At 35.6% G+C, this 17,512-nt stretch overlaps 1 protein-coding gene across 1 annotated transcript; it reads left to right on the forward strand.

Annotated features, from left to right (window-relative positions):
- The first annotated feature begins 1,252 nt into the window (after positions 1-1,252).
- On the forward strand, positions 1,253-12,777 carry TMEM244 (transmembrane protein 244). Its single transcript, XM_065833213.2, has 6 exons — positions 1,253-1,285; positions 4,548-4,633; positions 5,200-5,273; positions 8,048-8,173; positions 9,933-9,977; positions 10,854-12,777. Exons 1-6 carry the CDS (start codon positions 1,253-1,255, stop codon positions 10,946-10,948), a joined length of 459 nt encoding a protein of 152 aa, XP_065689285.1. The 3' UTR covers positions 10,949-12,777.
- The last annotated feature ends 4,735 nt before the right edge of the window (positions 12,778-17,512 follow it).

A 17,512-nucleotide genomic window follows, 5' to 3' on the forward strand; every position in this document is an offset into this window, starting at 1 on the left:
ATGCCATCCATTGCTCTTTCAATTATCTTGCTACTTTGACTTACTGCAAAAGTTTATGCAAATTAATGTTAGGTCACGGCTGTTTTCTGCTGATACTTTGGGATAGATAGAATGCTCTTTAAATGAAACCTTTTGTCTCTTTTCAAATATTTTTTAATTGCTACAGCCAGTGTTTCCTCATTAATTTGCTACTTGTGACCATTGCAACTGTTTAAGCAAATTAATTCTTTTTATTTTTTTTTTTTTAATATTGTTTCAGCCTACTCCTTTGACATCACTTCAGTCCTCAAAATACGATGTAACTGATGTACAGATTTTTGTGCTAGCATTTTGCACAGGAGGAAATTTCACATAATACTACCAGTAATTTCCCTGAAATCTAGAGCTATCAAATCCATGAGCAAAAGCTCTTGTTTGCTGCGTGCAGACTATATTTTAAAGCAGGTAACATTTATTTTGTATGATTAAAAAGACGTTAAAAACCAAAAAAGAAAAAATGTTCGTCTTAATTCAATTTCAGAAGTATTCTCTTGTATGATCTCCTTTTCCCAAATAACACAGCATATTGAATCATGATGTGTCTGTAAAAAGTCAAATCTGATTCCATTAAGGAGCTGCTCAGTAGAAGTTGGATCTGCGCTAAAGCACAAGAAATTTCATTCTGCCAAAGGAACAAAATATGGTTCAGGAAAAGGAGACTAGTCATAACACAAGTCTGGCATTTCTTAACCTAATTATACCTAATTTCATGTGAGTTATACTTAGTGTAATAAAGTGATAGTCAAAAGAAAAATGTTAGCAAAGAGCTTTGTGAAGAATGTACTACTCCACGTCTATAGTCAATAGAATTAATCTTAGAAATGTTAAAACTAATTAAAAGTAGGAAGGTATAATAACCCCTAGGAACTGTGATCAAATGAAAGCTGAAAAAAAGCAAATAGAAGGTAGAAAGTATTATTAATAATGTTGTCCCTAAATATCCAAGTTATAGTATAGATATGCTTTGGCTGATTGCAGCTACGAAAGTACGAACATTAAATGAGCTAGTAGGATTTCTCTCTGCTCTTCAGCGGCTTATGGTTCATTCGCAGATGGCTTCTGTCTCAATTCAGTTTAATCCAATCAACTTGCCTCACTCCGTCTTATACTTACCTATAGGAATTCTTTTTTGGGTGAAAAACAGCTGCTTCTTCCTGCTGATGTTGGTGTCCAGAATATAGCAACAGCATTTCCTTTCACTCGTCATGTGTCCATGGCTCTCAAGGTCAAAACTGCTGAAACCAAGGTAAAGGGAATTGAGTTTGTTTAGTGTTGTATGTCAGTGGATAGTATTTAGAGAATTAGCTACTGCGGGGCTTGAAGGAGCTGTTTCTTTCATTCTTACAGAGTGTTCTTCAATGTTCTCTTCCTAAAAATAAAATTTAAAGGACACTTTATACTATAGTGCTGGTAGTAAGTACTGCAAAGTACATATTATAAAAAGAATTTCAAAATATGACATGTGGTTCCATTTATAATTCTTGAAAGTGTCTAATAAAATCCTATATTTGATGACACCAGTGATTTCCTGAGATTGTTTAAGTTGTTTTGACATATAATAAATGACCCTGGAATTTTTAACTTGTGGGGTTTTTTTGTTTTGAAATACCTCAGGATTTAGAAAGGAAAAAAAAATAGTTTGAAAATAAAAAGTATTGTGAAATTTTAAAAAATACATTCAGATTTCAGTGGAAAGGTCAAATAAAAAGAATGAAGTAGAATGTGATACAACTGGACATTTTTCAAAGGGTTTTCATTTTCATGTTACATGCATTTCTTCACTGAACAAAACATGCTACACCTAATACATCACTACATCCCTAAGACTAAGAATATTCTGGGTGCAACGAGAAAAATCCTGGGCCTTTGACACGAATAGGAAGTTTGCCACTCCAAGAGAGACTAGGAATTCACTCAATTAAAGTGCAAGAGGTCATCGGCTCACAGCCATCCTTCAACTCTGTGATTTTGACTTCATTCCTGTCTCATCACTTTTATTGCAGTACAAATCTATATCTAGAGCAGATAAAGCATCAAGGAGGCCATTGATAGAGGAGGGGCAGCAGATAAAGGAGAATTACAGGAACTATACATCTGCTCAGAGCAACGGGATGAAAATGATTCCCATCAAATATGTGCCAAAGATTAAAATTCCAATGCTTAGATGTACTTCGAGGGGTGTAGGAGGTAGCGTGGCTGCCAGACTTGCACATGACATTGTAGTCAATTAACGTTACAGTGACTGTGTTGTACACTATGTAAAATAAGGGAATAAATGGGTTATTTGTCCCATTTTCATTTAGAATAAGACTAAAGAGAGTGGAAATGGGAAAGCTGTATTTAGCTCTCAGACCTAACTGGCTGAAGAGAGATTAGTTGTTGTCAGTTTTAGCTTGGCTTTGTTTTGATGCAGGGAAAGAAGAAAAGCGTAAGACTGTCTTGAACATTTACTTATTGACAAGTATCAGTTTGCACAGGCGTGATGGATTTTTCTCCTATTGCATTCAAAACTGAAGCTCCTTGATCTCTTTGCTTGTGGGAGTTAGATGCACTATTCAATATTTAGCACTTTGCAATACCTAGCAATGTAAAAATAAGTAGTTTGCTGAATCCACAGTATCCACACTTGTGTCCATGTTGGATGGTTCCATAAATATATTACCACACAAGCATTCAAAGAACTAAGGCCAGGAGTGAACACTAGAGATGTTTGAGTGAAGCTTTCTTGAGAGAGGCATCTGGTTTTGCTTTGAAGGATTTGTTATTTCCAAAGGCAGCTTGTTTCATTCATTAATTGCCTTTACAGTTAAAAATGTCCTTCATGCATCTTTCAAATTTATCTAGCAGTAACTTGCAGCTGTTCACTTCTTTTGGCTTTTCTGATAGATTAAAGAGCCCTTAAATACCTGGTATTTTCTGCCTGTGAAGGTACTTATCCATCATAATCAAATCAGCCCTCAGAGCTAAACAGATTGACCTCTTGAGGGCTGTAGTTCTAATGAGAAAAAAAAAAAAAAGAAACCAAAACACCCAATATTTCTAGCCGTCAGTTCCCTTTTGTGGCTCTTCTTTGCACCTTCTTAAATTTCTTAGCTTGTTTTAAAAATTGCTGGTGCCAAATTGGACACCACTGTGTCTTCCAAGGGCTGTGTTCAGAGGTAACATTTCTTCTTTATTTCTATTCGTATTCTCCTGCCTTAAAACCCAAAGCCTTCAGGGCTTGTTTTATGTCACAACATTGCAAGAGAAACTCATAAAAATGAGCTAGTATGAGCTAATGCTCATCTACAGCCCTTCTCAGAGCCACTGCCTCCTTGAATAAGGGCTCCTTTTCCCATAGAAAAGAAAAACTGATTTTACTGACCACTCTACCAACTTTAGTAACCATCTTCAGTTTTGTGTTCTTAAGCAAGCACACAATTTTGCCAAAGCACTTGCTCAAGTTTGATGCACAGACATGTCTAGTTCCGATGTCTCACATTTCCCTTTAAAAAATAAAAACCCAAATAAACATCTGGAATGTCATTATATCAACACAGAAAAACAGAAGTTAAAGTGCTCTGCATTAGCAAGACTTTTATTATTACCAAAACATACTAACCTCCAAAACATAGTTTTACATTATATCTGTATATCTGTATCCTATGGTCTGCATAATTCAGGAAGCCAACTGAGAAGATCAGAGATGTGTGATCAGAGATCTGTTCACTTGAAAGGATCTCAAGGTATTTTGTGAACTTTATTAGAGGAAAGCTAACAGGTTTTTCTCTGGCTACATTGCTTCTGAAACTTCAGTTTAGAAATGAAGACAATACCAACTATACCAAGGTATATTAAAAAACATACATTCTTTGTATAATTCTGTATATAGCATTTCTCTTTTCTTAAAGACAAAATATTCAATCATAAGATAGTGGTTGATTTATGAAACTCATATCTTTAGGTGTATTTTTTCATCTTGGAGTTGGAATTTATTGAATTTTGAAAAATATTTAACAGATATGCCTCATTGCTCATTGAGGTTGTCTACACCCTTACCTTGGAAGTAAGTACTAGGGTGACATTTTCTGGAGGCTGAGAAATTTAACAGTTACTCCTTTACAATTTTCTACGTTTTATTTGTGTAGAGTTTCAATGCACAAGGATGGCATTTCTTTTAAGTTAAAAACTAGGCTAAAACTACATTAGAAACTAGTTGAGCATCTGGATGATCTTAAACTCTCAAGGTCTCCTGTGTAATAACTGTCAAGAAATGTGCCTCACATTCTCTATACACTTATGATATAAATAAAAATACAATAATATATGATAAAAACAAAGAACCATGCATTATAACTATATATAGGGGCTGAAATGTACCAAAGAGTCTTTAAGAACTTCTTTGTAATTAGTAACAGCAAAAATTCTGTCTACATTTTTTTTTTTTTCACATCTGGAGTTACTTTCTAACAATCATGTACCTAATGTAAACATGACATTAGGTTTTACTGTCTTTTTTCATTTTGCAGGTTGTTTTGGTGAACCTGTTGATATGCATGGTAGTTTTCTACACTGTCTACTATGTGGTCCTATCTGTGTGCTTTGCAGTATTCAAGTAAGATTTCCTTGTCTTTAGTCTAATATGATGGCATACTACAACTGGATACAATGAGTAGAGCTATGACCCTGTAGCGGAGGCACCCAGGCTGGAGGCATCCAGTCCCAGTTATCTTGTGAACACATTTTCCAAATTCAGTTGAATTGTTGTTGTAACTTAACCTTTGTTCAAGTGCACAAATTGGCAAATGGAGACTCGAAACTAGATAAAATGTTGGTTCTAATCTATTTCCTTGCACTCGCACGATGTCAATAAATGAATGTAAGAGCAATAATGACATTAAAAAAGGAAAAGAAAGATTTTATAGTTGATAAAAAAGACACATTATATTCTCCTAGGAAACTGATTAGCATTTATTGTGCCAGATATGTCTTAAATAAAAGTGGAGATCATGGACAATGTGTGCAAGGGCAAGACCACAACATGCAATGGAATGTAGAGAGCTTATAAAAGCCCAGAATTTTCCATATGAAATTGTATTTAAAAGCACCAGTAATGTGTCACACAATCACTAAATCTTTATCAAAAAGCTCTGGTTACATTTATTCTTTCTGTTTCCACAGGATTAAAATGTTGGATGGTTTGGCACCTTTTGATTTTAAGACAAATCCCTCATGGATTAACCCATATTATTTAGGTAACTGAAGTTTGTTTCTCTCTTTTTTTTCTAACTAAGAAAATAGATTGTATCTGGATGTACACTTATCCTCCTCATGGACAGTATTTTAAAGCTGTTTTAGTAATACTAATCATCACACTGCATTTAAATACTTCTTCATCTTCCCTTCACTTCTCATTTTTGTATTGCTACTTATCATGCAAGTGATTGTTAGGTTTTTCCTTGAGTTGTTCTTCAGATCTTGCACTCTCTGAAGAAAACATGCTGCTTTGCCAGGATGCTTCATTTTCATTGCAGAACAATTCTCTATTATCTGTACAGTTCCTGCACAAAATTGTTATATTTAATTTTCATACTGCAGTAAATTTCTTGTGAATCATTTGATCCAGATCTGAATAATAGGTCACATTCAAGTAATGGAAATTTTGCTTTGGTAATGCAGAGAATACAGTGGGCATTAAAATGTCAATTTTTGATTGTAGCTCAATCACTAAACGTATCTTTATATATCCTAATACAAGTTTCTACATTTTTGTCTGAAGCTCTCAAAATATATTCTTTTTTCGTAAACTATCTTTCCCAAAAAATTACATGCGTACATGAAATTTTACCAGATTTGTAATCCATTTTACAATGGCAAACCACATCGTCTGTCAGTAAAGTAAGTAAAGCTCAAAAGTAAGTCAGTTCATCAGGCTAAAAAGAGTAATAAAAATGCATGGATATTTGTACAGTGTCAAATACTTATTTCATATTTAAAAAGAACATTTCAGTTGTAACCGTGGAAAATTAAATCCTATTCCATTAGAATTACTTTTCAGAGCCCTAATATAATTACTGTATCTCATTATGATTTTTAAAAAAAATTTTATCAGCTAGTTTGATTCAGCATGTTTATATGCCAATGATAGCAACTATGTCAAGCAACTGGTGAGTATTCCACCCTCCTTTCTGTCCACTTGATGAAATAAAGTGGAATAGCAAAACGTAATCTGTTTAAAGTCTATGGGCACAGAAAGAACAAAAGTCTCTGAATTATGTTGCCAATGAGAATGAGTTTACTCAAGAGTGTCACTCATGCCTGTTAAAAACAGAAATAAGTCTTTAAAAGATAACGTCAAAATAAAAATGGAAATTGGCTCAGAACTGAAATATCATTACTGGCCCCGTTTTGTAAAAAAGTTTACAGCGCAACTGTCTACATTAAGTGTACTTTAGAAACTATAAAACGATTGGCATAATTTAAAGGGATACCATGAAATATAATCTGTAAACTTTTTTACAAAACAGGGCCAGTAATGATGCTTCAGTTCTGAGCTGATAAGCATATCATTATGAAATATAATAAACTAAAAATACTAAAATGTATTGTCAAACACTGATTTCCTTGGAAGTGTTATTTTCTGCTTTCCTAACTACACATGATTTTCCAGTTATTTTTTTTTTCTTATTTTTTACATTTTTTTAACTGCTGGGTGAAAGATCCATAATACAGTTGGAAATAATTTACCGTATAAAGAAAAAAAATAATAAATTGAAAGGCACAAAATACTTCCAAACGTATAAAATAAAAACAGTGAAAAAATAGCAATGGTCTCTCTACTGTCAGGTACAGTACTTTCAGGTATTATGTCACTGCAACCATAAAAAGCCAAGTAATTCCATCAAAAATGTGACTTTTATATGCCCATGCACTTAAAAAGAAAAGCAAGATGCATTTAGATAGAAAATCATATGACTTACAAATCCACAATTATGACCTTTTGAATGGGAACTCAGAAATACAGCTGGAAGAGATGTTGTGCCTTCTCCATTCAACCCCCTGCTAGTGCAAGCAGACACATGGTCTAAAGTCAAACTTTGCCCTAAAACTGCTTATTTTTGATCCCGTTACCCCTAATAGCAAGTAAGCAAGCTGACAACTAAGCACCACTCCATTGCTGTGTTGAAGAATACATCACTGAGAGGAGGAATTTTCTTGATCAGATAACTTCAATAGTCTCTTTTGGCAGCAAAACTTAGTTATTATCACTTTGCTGATAATACCCATTCATGGTTTAACACAAGACAGCGCTATTATATCTGCTGAATGTCAGGCACGGTGAGCTCACGGTGGCTGTGCCAGCCTTGTATCAGCAGAGAAAAATGCCCAGGTCTTGGTTGCACCTACCCTGAGAGCCATACAGATGGGTGGCCTCTGCTCACCTTGTGGGTTCTCTGCTCTATCTCCCCTTGCATCTCTTGTCTCCAAATTCTTCTGATATACATATGTATTTATGTTCTGGTATATATTTTCTATACATATTTGATGCAATGAAGTCAATGGGGAGAAAGCTATGAAGTTTCTTACCAAACATAACCCCTTAACCACACAATTCTGTTTTGGATGAGAAAACTTTTATCTTTGTCAGTATCAGCCAAATCTGTTTGGGGCTGTATGCAAAGAGTGTGGATGGTCCCTAAATAAAATTTCCATGCCATTTCTCCTCTAGGCTGTATAAACTGGCCACTGTCCTGTCACTGGTCATAATCTTGTTAATCTTCATGTTTTTACATAAGATATACAGCATTTTAACTCTATAGGGAAATCAAGATACAGCCCATACTGATATCAAGGGGGAAAATTAGAAAGAACCTTTATAATGAAAACATTCATGTACTACTTGATCTTGTAAAAAAAATTGCGTAAGTATCTATCTCAGACAATTTAACTTCCTATTGCTATTATTTTGAATATGAGAAAAATCCTTTCGAAACTGTGTTTGGTGTAAATATCCTATTTTCATTTACAGTTCTTGTGATATCATTGGAAATAACTTTCTTCATTTGTGGTCTCCTGTTTGCCCTGGTTGTGGAAGAATGGGTTTGGGATTACGCTGTAACAGTTACTGTTGTTCATATCATCATAACTTCAGTTGGTAAGTAGGTTTACTGCTAAATATATGCATAGTATCACGAATTGAAGGACCAATCAAATATGATTCCTCTACTGTATTACTGGACTTAATCATTTTCCTTAAAGCTAAATATATTTCTCTCTATTTTCCATCCATTTGACTCATGCATGTATTTAAATCCTGCCATTTAAAACTCAGTTCTTGTTTTGTTGCAGAATACTAAAATACAGTTTTCTTATAAAAATTCGAGAGCTTTAGTTCATATTCTAACAGTTCATGTCAAACAGATACAGCCTAGATACAATTTCAGCATCTGGGAGATGTGTTTTTCTCTAAACCCAGAAAATTAATAGTTGTCCGTGTCCTGACACTTTAAGATCACATTAACATTTCAGCTCTAGTTCAGAGTAAAACTGAGGCTTGCTTCATCAAAGCAAATTCAAAGTCTTTAAGTTAGATCTATTGAACTAAATGTTATTGAGGAAAATGAAGAATTTTACCATTGAAGCATCCTTTGTTTCCTGAAACTCTTTCCCTCAAAGGAAATAAAAGAACAGGCTGTTGTAAATGAGACCCATCATCACTTTTTGCCAGTCTCTGGTAACCTGCTCCCTCTTCTCACACTATTTAGCAGAATGCTGCTATGGCTGATTAGAAAATATATCCTAATCACATCCTTGCCACAGCCCATTGGGGAACTGTTTTCTCCTTTAACAATGAGCTTAGTATTTTTATTCTAGAGTTTAGAAATAGGAAAAAACATCACTGACAATTTAGGACCCCTTCTCTAGTACGTAACAATTCATTTTCCATTTTCCAATGCTTTGTCCATTTGCTTTTAGCGCTTACACAGATGGGCATTTCCCAGTTCTCATGACAAGTTAAGACAGAGACCAACAGAGGCTTCATCTCAAAAAATTAAGCATAATTTCTCAACTACTTAATTCGATTTCCTGGAATTTAAACTACTGTTATTCCTTATGAATAGCATTTGTATTTAAATCAAGGAACTCATAGAAATTGCAACAAAAACTGCTTTGTATGTAGTTTACACAGGATGGGACCTTCTATCATTGTATTAGATGATGCATTTTGATGTTCAAACAACCCCAGATTTTATATTGTTTCATTCAGATGGTCAACCAAAACTCTGCTGGCTGCCAGCATATGCAGTGTGCCTCCCAGCTCACTTCACTAGCTCTACAGCCCTGTCAGCTTTTTTTCAGAGGGGCAGCATTGGGTCATCTAATGTCCCTGCAGTTGATCATGCAGTAGGGATGTGGGTCAGCTTGCATGATCCAAGGGCACGTGCCTGACACGGGAGAGAAGATGCTGTGCAACAGCGCTAACCTGCAGTGTGCAGACCCAGCCCTTCATGCACTGCATCACCCATTACACTGAAAACACTAGGCAGCTTAATTTATTTGGATGGCAGCAATATGTAAACAGTCTACCAGGGAATCTGTGTCTCTGTTTTGCTAAGCTGTGTACAGGTAAGTAATAAAAAAGGCATTTCTTCTGCAGAGACTATAAGAGCTCCATTTAGCACACACTTCCTAGCTTTAAGACTTGCTTTCCAGTGGGATTGCTCACCAGGCTAAGCTTCATGGTACAGCCAAGTATCTAAATGACCAGGACCTGAATATGCATTTGCAATGTCAAGAAACTATGTAATTTATGAAACATAACTAAGCAGACCTTTGATAACATAATGTAATGTTGGCGAGTCCACCTCCTTGTTGTTTAAAAATTTACATTTTTCTTTTTCTTCTCCTTGCAGTTATGTCTGAATTCCCCCTGATGTTACACTGGTGGCTGGCATTAGGTATAATTACATTTTTTAATGTTTAAAATGTTATACTCTGTGTAGACAATTAGTATTTACAGTATGAATTGTTTCTTTTAAATGTCTGACTACTCACAAATTTAAGAACTGTCAACAATTAAAGAAGAAATATATGTTTTCATTTGTACTTTTAATGACACAGACAAGTAACACTGGGCTAACATTTGCCTTGCCTTAAAAAACAATCTTCTATTTTAAGACTAGAATGTATTCAGCTTATGCTAATCTTGCTAACAAACAGGAGACACACTCATGTTCTTGAAATAAATCATGATTAAATCCTGACTAATCAAACTATCTCAATTCAGGTATCAAAAAGAGAGTTGTCCAAACTAGTCTTTCTTGGTACCTTTTAAAGTCAACGAAAGGAAACAGGCACCTTCAGGGACAATTTTTATAAACACTGTGCACAGGTACTTATGATAGATGAGACAAACCCCAGTCATCACATTTCCTTAGAGTGAATGGCAAACATAAATTTCTGAATGTTTAATTTTCTGTGAAATTAAAAGCAAAGCTTTGTACTAAAATATATTATCTTGAAAAACAGTTAAGGGAAAAGGACTGATTTCTGTTCTTCCTTCTTTATATGATGGATAACAAGGATCGACAGCTGCAGTAAATTCCTAAATGAAGGAGACAGGCAAATAAATTCCCTGTCCTGCAACTGGTTTTGCATCAGCAGCTGCTGGGGTTGAGGTCTTTGTATGTGGTTAAAGCCTTGGGCAAAATCTTTAAATAGACAGGCTATTTTAAAAAAATTGAAGATAAAAATAATGTCAGTTTAAAGTTTTATCATAACATTTGTATTCCACTATAAAAAGTAATGTAAAACAGTCATATATTTTCTTTCAGGATCTGGAGTAATTTCAATGATTTGTGGAGGACAGATTTTGGCATACTGCTTGTTCAAAGACAACTTCATTTATCCCATTCTAGATGATTTTTGAAAAGCTGCATTAGAACTTGCCTTTGTATTCACATAAATTATATGGTTACATTAACAACATAATTAAAATGAAGTTAGCAACTGTCTAATTGTAAGGCAAATATTTAGCTAACCACACCTCTTGTATCCTACATTTGTTTGCAAGTGTCAATGTCATGACTTTCAGCTGTGGTATGTAATCACTTTTGGCTTTTGTATGTACATTTTCCATTAAGCAAATAATTAGATAAACTGTCTCTTTTTAAAAAACAAATAAACCATAAGGAGGGTAAGAACAATGATGCAAGACTTTTGCAAAATCCTACAAGGAAAAAACAGACTTGAATTTAGTGTTTTCAGGGTGCTTGTTATCTATTGTATTTTAAGAAATGTTGACTAGTTTAGGCTGGAGTCTGATCTCCCACAAACGCTGAAAAAAAAAAGTCACCCTATCTGGTACAGATCACTGTAGTTTTAACACAGTCTTTACTGGCAAACCCGGGCAAAGAAGAACCCCTCAACAACATGTAGCTTTTAATCTTCAAGCTCTCACCTAGAAGCTGGCCAAGACAACAGCCAGCAGACTTACAGTCCCCAATGTTTGGTTGACCCCTTTGCTTCCAGGGATGCTACAGACAGATGCTTTCTACAATAGCTTCAGGCCATTCTGTCATTTTCTAATGATCCATTCGTGGCCATGCTGCACTGGAACAAGGAAAGGCAAATGCTACCGAAAGTCACATTTTACTTATCGCTTTCTCTCTCCGCGAGCTGCCTGTGGCCAATGCCAAAGTGTGAGTCTGTGGGCAGCGGTAATGAAAAAACAACAGACACACCACAGTAGCAGCTTCAAGTAACTCTTTATCTCTCTAACCATAATGAAATTGTAACAGGAAAATTGCTGGAAGGCAACTTTATCTTAAATACAATACCAGTGATTGGATTTTAACTGCAGTTTGCTCACAAGAGCAAGACTGGATTGTTGTTTGGACAGGAGTGCTAAATGTTGTGTTTGCCTTGATCTTACTCAACAGATAATGCCTCTGAAGAATCTGTCCCATTCATCTAATCAAACATCTCAAAATTTATTGCAAGTTTTAAAATCTTCAATTAAGTTTCAATACTGACAATATATAGATGGCGAGAAGAATGTTTCAAAAGAATTGCAAAAGAACGAGCTTGTGTCTCATGAATGACAGATCTGTGAGTCAATTTAGAGACAAACCAGGTATGTAAATCCATAGCACTGGATAGACATACACTTTACAAGTTGTTCTGCATAATACGCTGTAAACTGTTGTCAGCAGAGAGAATTCTGGAGAGTGAATGAACTGACCCACAGTGATCACTGGTCTGAGCCATGGACCAGTTTTAGTTTGATTAATTTCTATCTTCATAAACATTAGTGTGCAGATAACTGACTGGTTTTATGTGTTCAAAAAACGTTTGCAAATTTCTTCCAGATTCAGTTCAGAACTATAAAAATGGATGGGAAGGAAGTATTGTCTGATGTAAATTCATACCTCTGTCCTCGTCCTCACACAGTTTGTGTGTGTGGGTGGTGTGCCATGTGGCAGAACATAAGTGGATCAGATAAAAAGTTAATCCATGGGTGGAACAAGTTTCTATTTTTAACCTGGCAGGATTTTCCTCTATGTGTGTCAGCCCAGCTGCACCTTATAATAGCTCTGTTGCCCAGTCTTGACATTTTCAACTTTTGTTTTCTATTTAAAATTTAAATCACCAGCAGGAGATATCTTCAGACTGATATGAAGAGTGCTTTAGACCCAGGATTTCTCCAAAGCATGTATAACTAGGCCAGTGCTAGAAAAACAATCACAATAACTGTATTGAGGATTAAAAGCCTTAGCCCAGCTATTAAAGCATCATTAGCTTTTTGCATTACTTTCAGATATGGAATGGTGAGACAATTTCAACGTTACGTGTTTCATCCTTTCCATCACTTTTATGTATAGTACCAATGATAAATATTACACATAATATTCAAAATGTAGACAAAGTTCATATTTTACAAATAAATATTCATCATGCAAACAATACGACTTATATATGTGTGGGCATTACCTGGTGAGAAGCCTTCAAAGATTATATCTAATACTGAGTGATTTCTGTCTGATACACCAAAATGGTAATTTTGAATATGACAAACCTGGCTGTTTCTGAAAGAATAATAAAGTGATCCACCTGATCAATTTGCATGTGACTAACTGATAACAGTCAAGACAAAGGCGGGAAGGATGAGCTGCTGGAGGCAAAGAGGGCATTGTATATGTTTCACAACAGACCTGCCATAGACTACAAGCAAAGACCACAACAGAAGGAAGCCATGGGGATTGGACTAGATGATCTTTTGAGGTCCCTTCCAATCCCTAACATTCTGTGATTCTGTGAAAACAGCAACAGGGGCATGTGTTTGAAAAAAAGGCACAATGAAAGCAAGAAACAATATGATAGAAGTGGACAAGATCAGAAAAAGAAGGAAAAATCTGCAGACTGAACTTGCAGTGCTGGAGTTTAACAACATGAGACTTTTATGCCGCTTGTATGACAGATTCTGTTTTTCTGCTGATGTATATGTGACTCTAGGAAAGGGGATCTCCACATCCATAGTTATAACTATGATCTGTGATGTTATGCCTGATGCTCCTGCCCCAAGATTTTCAGAATTCTTTGCTCTCTGACTCAGCCAGGCACAGGAATATTGTCTAAGTTAGTTGGTGTGGGCTTGGCATTAAGTTATTTAACCCTTTGTCATACAGTTTAGCAGTCATGAGTTTGCACAAGTATCAGTGGAGGTGAAGACAGCCTAGAAAACATCACAAGCAGGTGGAGACTTCATTCACTTCCAGGCAGAGTTTGCAGGGAAGAAGGTTAGAAGCTGCAAGCAGTACACAAATGACATACCATAATAGTACCATACTTAGAGTCATTTTAAGAATTTTTTTCAGAGGCAAGAAACTCCTTTTCATCATATCCAACCACCTACTGAGGCAGATTGAGTTCTCCTCAACACAGCCCTATCTGTAAATGGCTCTGCATTCATTCTTATTCCAAATGGTGAAGCGTCTTACTCTTAACAAAGAACATGAGTGAAATGCAGGGTTGGGTTTTTTTGAGACTCCAAGCATATATTCCTAGGCTAATAGTTTAATGTTAAAGTGTAAACCAATTCAAAAAGTTGTTCTGGGACCAACAAATGAACTCAAACGTAAAAAGAGCTAAATATCAAACTATGGAATACAGATAATGTAGTGATTTTTAGATGGCATTTTCGTAAAAATATGGGTTTAAATACTTATAATTTCCTAGTGAAGTAAAGAGCTAGTTATGAAACTAAGCCTGTCATTTTTCCACCTCTGTAAATTGCTTGATCAACATTTCCATCTCTTTTGTATTCCAACTTTAAAAAGCAAGCAAAATAAAATGCTACAGTACTCATTATTTCTGTATTCCAAAAATACCAACAACTGCTGCACCAGTAAATATAGAGAACACAGTGTGAATAATGCTACATCACCAGCAATGGGTAGATGAGTCACGTGACTGCAGTCTCCTACATTGGATGTTCATGCACAGGATTCCTATGGCTCACAGTATCTTGACTAGAAATACTCATCATGACTGAGTGAGGTTTGTTAAACAGAGAAAATATATGAAAGCTTTACACAAGCTTCATTCCATCATCTGGTATGTATGCTGTCACACCATAAAGTTAGATTCTTGTTAATCTCCATAGGTATTTAAAGCTCTTTTAAAATATTCTTTTATTTTCCAAATGTGACTTACTGAGAATATTTTTTTTCTTGGTTTAAGATCCTGTGTAATGATCCATCTGCTCAGTAATGGCTAATACTCTAATCTCTCCTTTTTTTGTGAGCTAATCACAGCCCCAGACAGCATGCACTCTCTCATTAGATGTCAGAGAGGATAAAGGTCTTAGGAATGGTTATAAAATTTGATGATGTAATTAATACCTTTTATTATTGGCTTCAAATCTCTTAGTGCAAGGCTATGATTTGAAGATGTAGCTGTGTCCAAACTCCCCTTTGCTCAGGGAGAATGATATGAATCCTTTCAGAGTGGTAAATCTCTCTTCGGACACACCAGGATAATTATGTCTGTGTTATAGGGCAGGCAAGGTCGGTGATGGGCTTACATCCTCCTCCACCCATTCTCCAGTTTAGGAGACCAAATGAATACTTTGCAGTGATCTCCCAGTTCACACTCTCACATTTCCTCTGCAAATAAGGGTAAAAGAAGGGAAAGATGCGTGCTTGGATGTCATTCTGACATGCAGTTGTAGCATGGCATTCGCTTCGACTGGGGATCTGGGAAGTGACTCTACAACAGCAGCTATGGACAACCAAAATCTGAGGAAAGGCCTTGATTCCAATGTTTTAAGGTCGCCTACCCCTAGAAAACAGTTGCAATCAAATACAAGGATGGTGTTTGAAACTGGAGCCTGTAAGAAATATGTAAAGGTACTTTCAGTCTCCTGCCGTCATTGTCCTAAATCAAAGATAGTCACAGCCTGGCCACTACTGTTCTGTATTTTCCAATGAAAATAAATCCTAATATAAGATCATTCGCTGTGGATTTGCAAAGTGATTTTTAAATGAAAGGTCCACTCCTGCTTCCAACTCTATCAAAGGACCACTTACATGTACCTAAACATTCTCTCAGAGCAATCTTGCCACCATATTTTCAGCAGCAAAAGGATAAGTGTTCAAATAACACATGGGTGATGGTGAAATGCTCAAATACATTGAGAGTTATCAATTTCCTAGCAGTCTTCAAATACCTTTGCACTGAAATTACATCAATAGCTTTCAAAATACACTGAGAAAGCACTTCATAAACTTTGGTGAGAGTTCACACAAAGATGTATCTTCAAAAAGGACAAAAAACATCAGAATCTTCGATATCTGTTATGGCATTAACTGCCAAAAATGATAAATATTCATCAAATTATGTGGGCAAATCCAACGGTAAATCATATGTACACACATTTGAATTTAAATCACCAGTTTAAATTAAGCTGACTTCTAATGAATTGTTTTAATGCTACTTCACTGGAAAATTATAGCAAATCCTACGAAAGTGGGGAATATTCCTTAGTACAGTCCCAGGAGGGAGAAGGGCAGGCAGCAAGTGGCAAAGGTGGAGACAAGAGGGTGTTTCAAGAATGTAGCTGCTTTAGTACCCAGGAAGAATGAAAGAGAACTTGTTGGATATGAACCATTACCTAGCTGGGAGCAATTTTCCATTGTAATAGGAGATGTTCTGCTAACTAAGTCCTTGCAAAATTTTTCAGTCCATCATTTCTACGCATCAATTCATTTTAAGACAGCAAAAAACATCTACGAACGCAGTTAATTGTACTTGGCTTGAAAAATAAAAAAGGTGAAGAATGTTAATACCTCATTTCAGTCCCATGAGATCTCAGTTGTTCAGGTCGGACTCACAAGGGTACCAACAAGAAGAGAACGAGAGGGCTACTATCACCATAGACACATTCAGATCTACAGCAGTAAACTCTCTGGATCAAATTCATCTGTCAATTATTCACTGTGTCGTATTTTCCAACAACTTTTAAAACATGCAACCCTTGCTTTAGAGATAAATTCTAGTACCAGAACATTTGCCATTGCAACGTTTAAAGAAAAATGCAAGTTGTAATTGAAAAGCAATTACTGTTTTCCATTGTCAGGAAATGAAAGAACAACGGGTCTCCAGGTTTTGAGCAACTAAAATCAGTTTTGATTAAAACCAAAGTTGCATTAAAATGAAATTTTCTCACAAAACTCTGCTTAGACCAGAAGGTATTGTTATTGAAAAAAATATTTTTTCCCAAATTATAATGTTTCATACCTTATTTGTTGTATGTATTTTTAGAACGTGCTATGTATCACTAGATAGCATTTGCAGACTGTTTCAGTTGCCGAGGTAACTACGTTATTTTAATGATCATCGGAGAGGATCATTATGTAAAACATTATGTTAATTTCAAATGCAGAAAATTGATGTCTTGCTGTTACCTTGAAGCTGCACATTTTTTTTCCTCCACAAAGTGCTTTTTTCCATGAAAATTAATGGTATGGCTAAGTGCTTGAGTATCCTTTTCATACTGATTCATGTTGCCTATCAAGGCAAGTAAGGCAAAAATAACACCTGACAGCTAACTAATGCAGATGAACAAATTTCAAACCAGAATACTGTGTACAGAAATACCATAGGAAAAATTGTTTCATGGATAGTTCATGGGAATTTTAAGAAGGCACATACATAATTTCATTTTTAACTTTGAAATACATTATTGCTCAGTTAAGGAAAGCAAATTATAAAGCACATGTAAGTATCATTTTTTATTAAATATGCATAACTATTTATCCATGATACAAACCAACTGATGAAGAGATTAAAAAACTGACTTTTAACTTTTGCTGGTTTTATTAGATTCTATACCTGCTAGATTACTAGATTACACCAACAGTACAAATGCTGTGCATTTATGATTTTATTGCAACCATAACAGCTCTTTCTGAGGCTGCAGTGAGAACCTTGC

This window comes from Patagioenas fasciata, chromosome 3 (genome assembly GCF_037038585.1).
Source record: "Patagioenas fasciata isolate bPatFas1 chromosome 3, bPatFas1.hap1, whole genome shotgun sequence".
Taxonomy (NCBI): Eukaryota; Metazoa; Chordata; class Aves; order Columbiformes; family Columbidae; genus Patagioenas; species Patagioenas fasciata.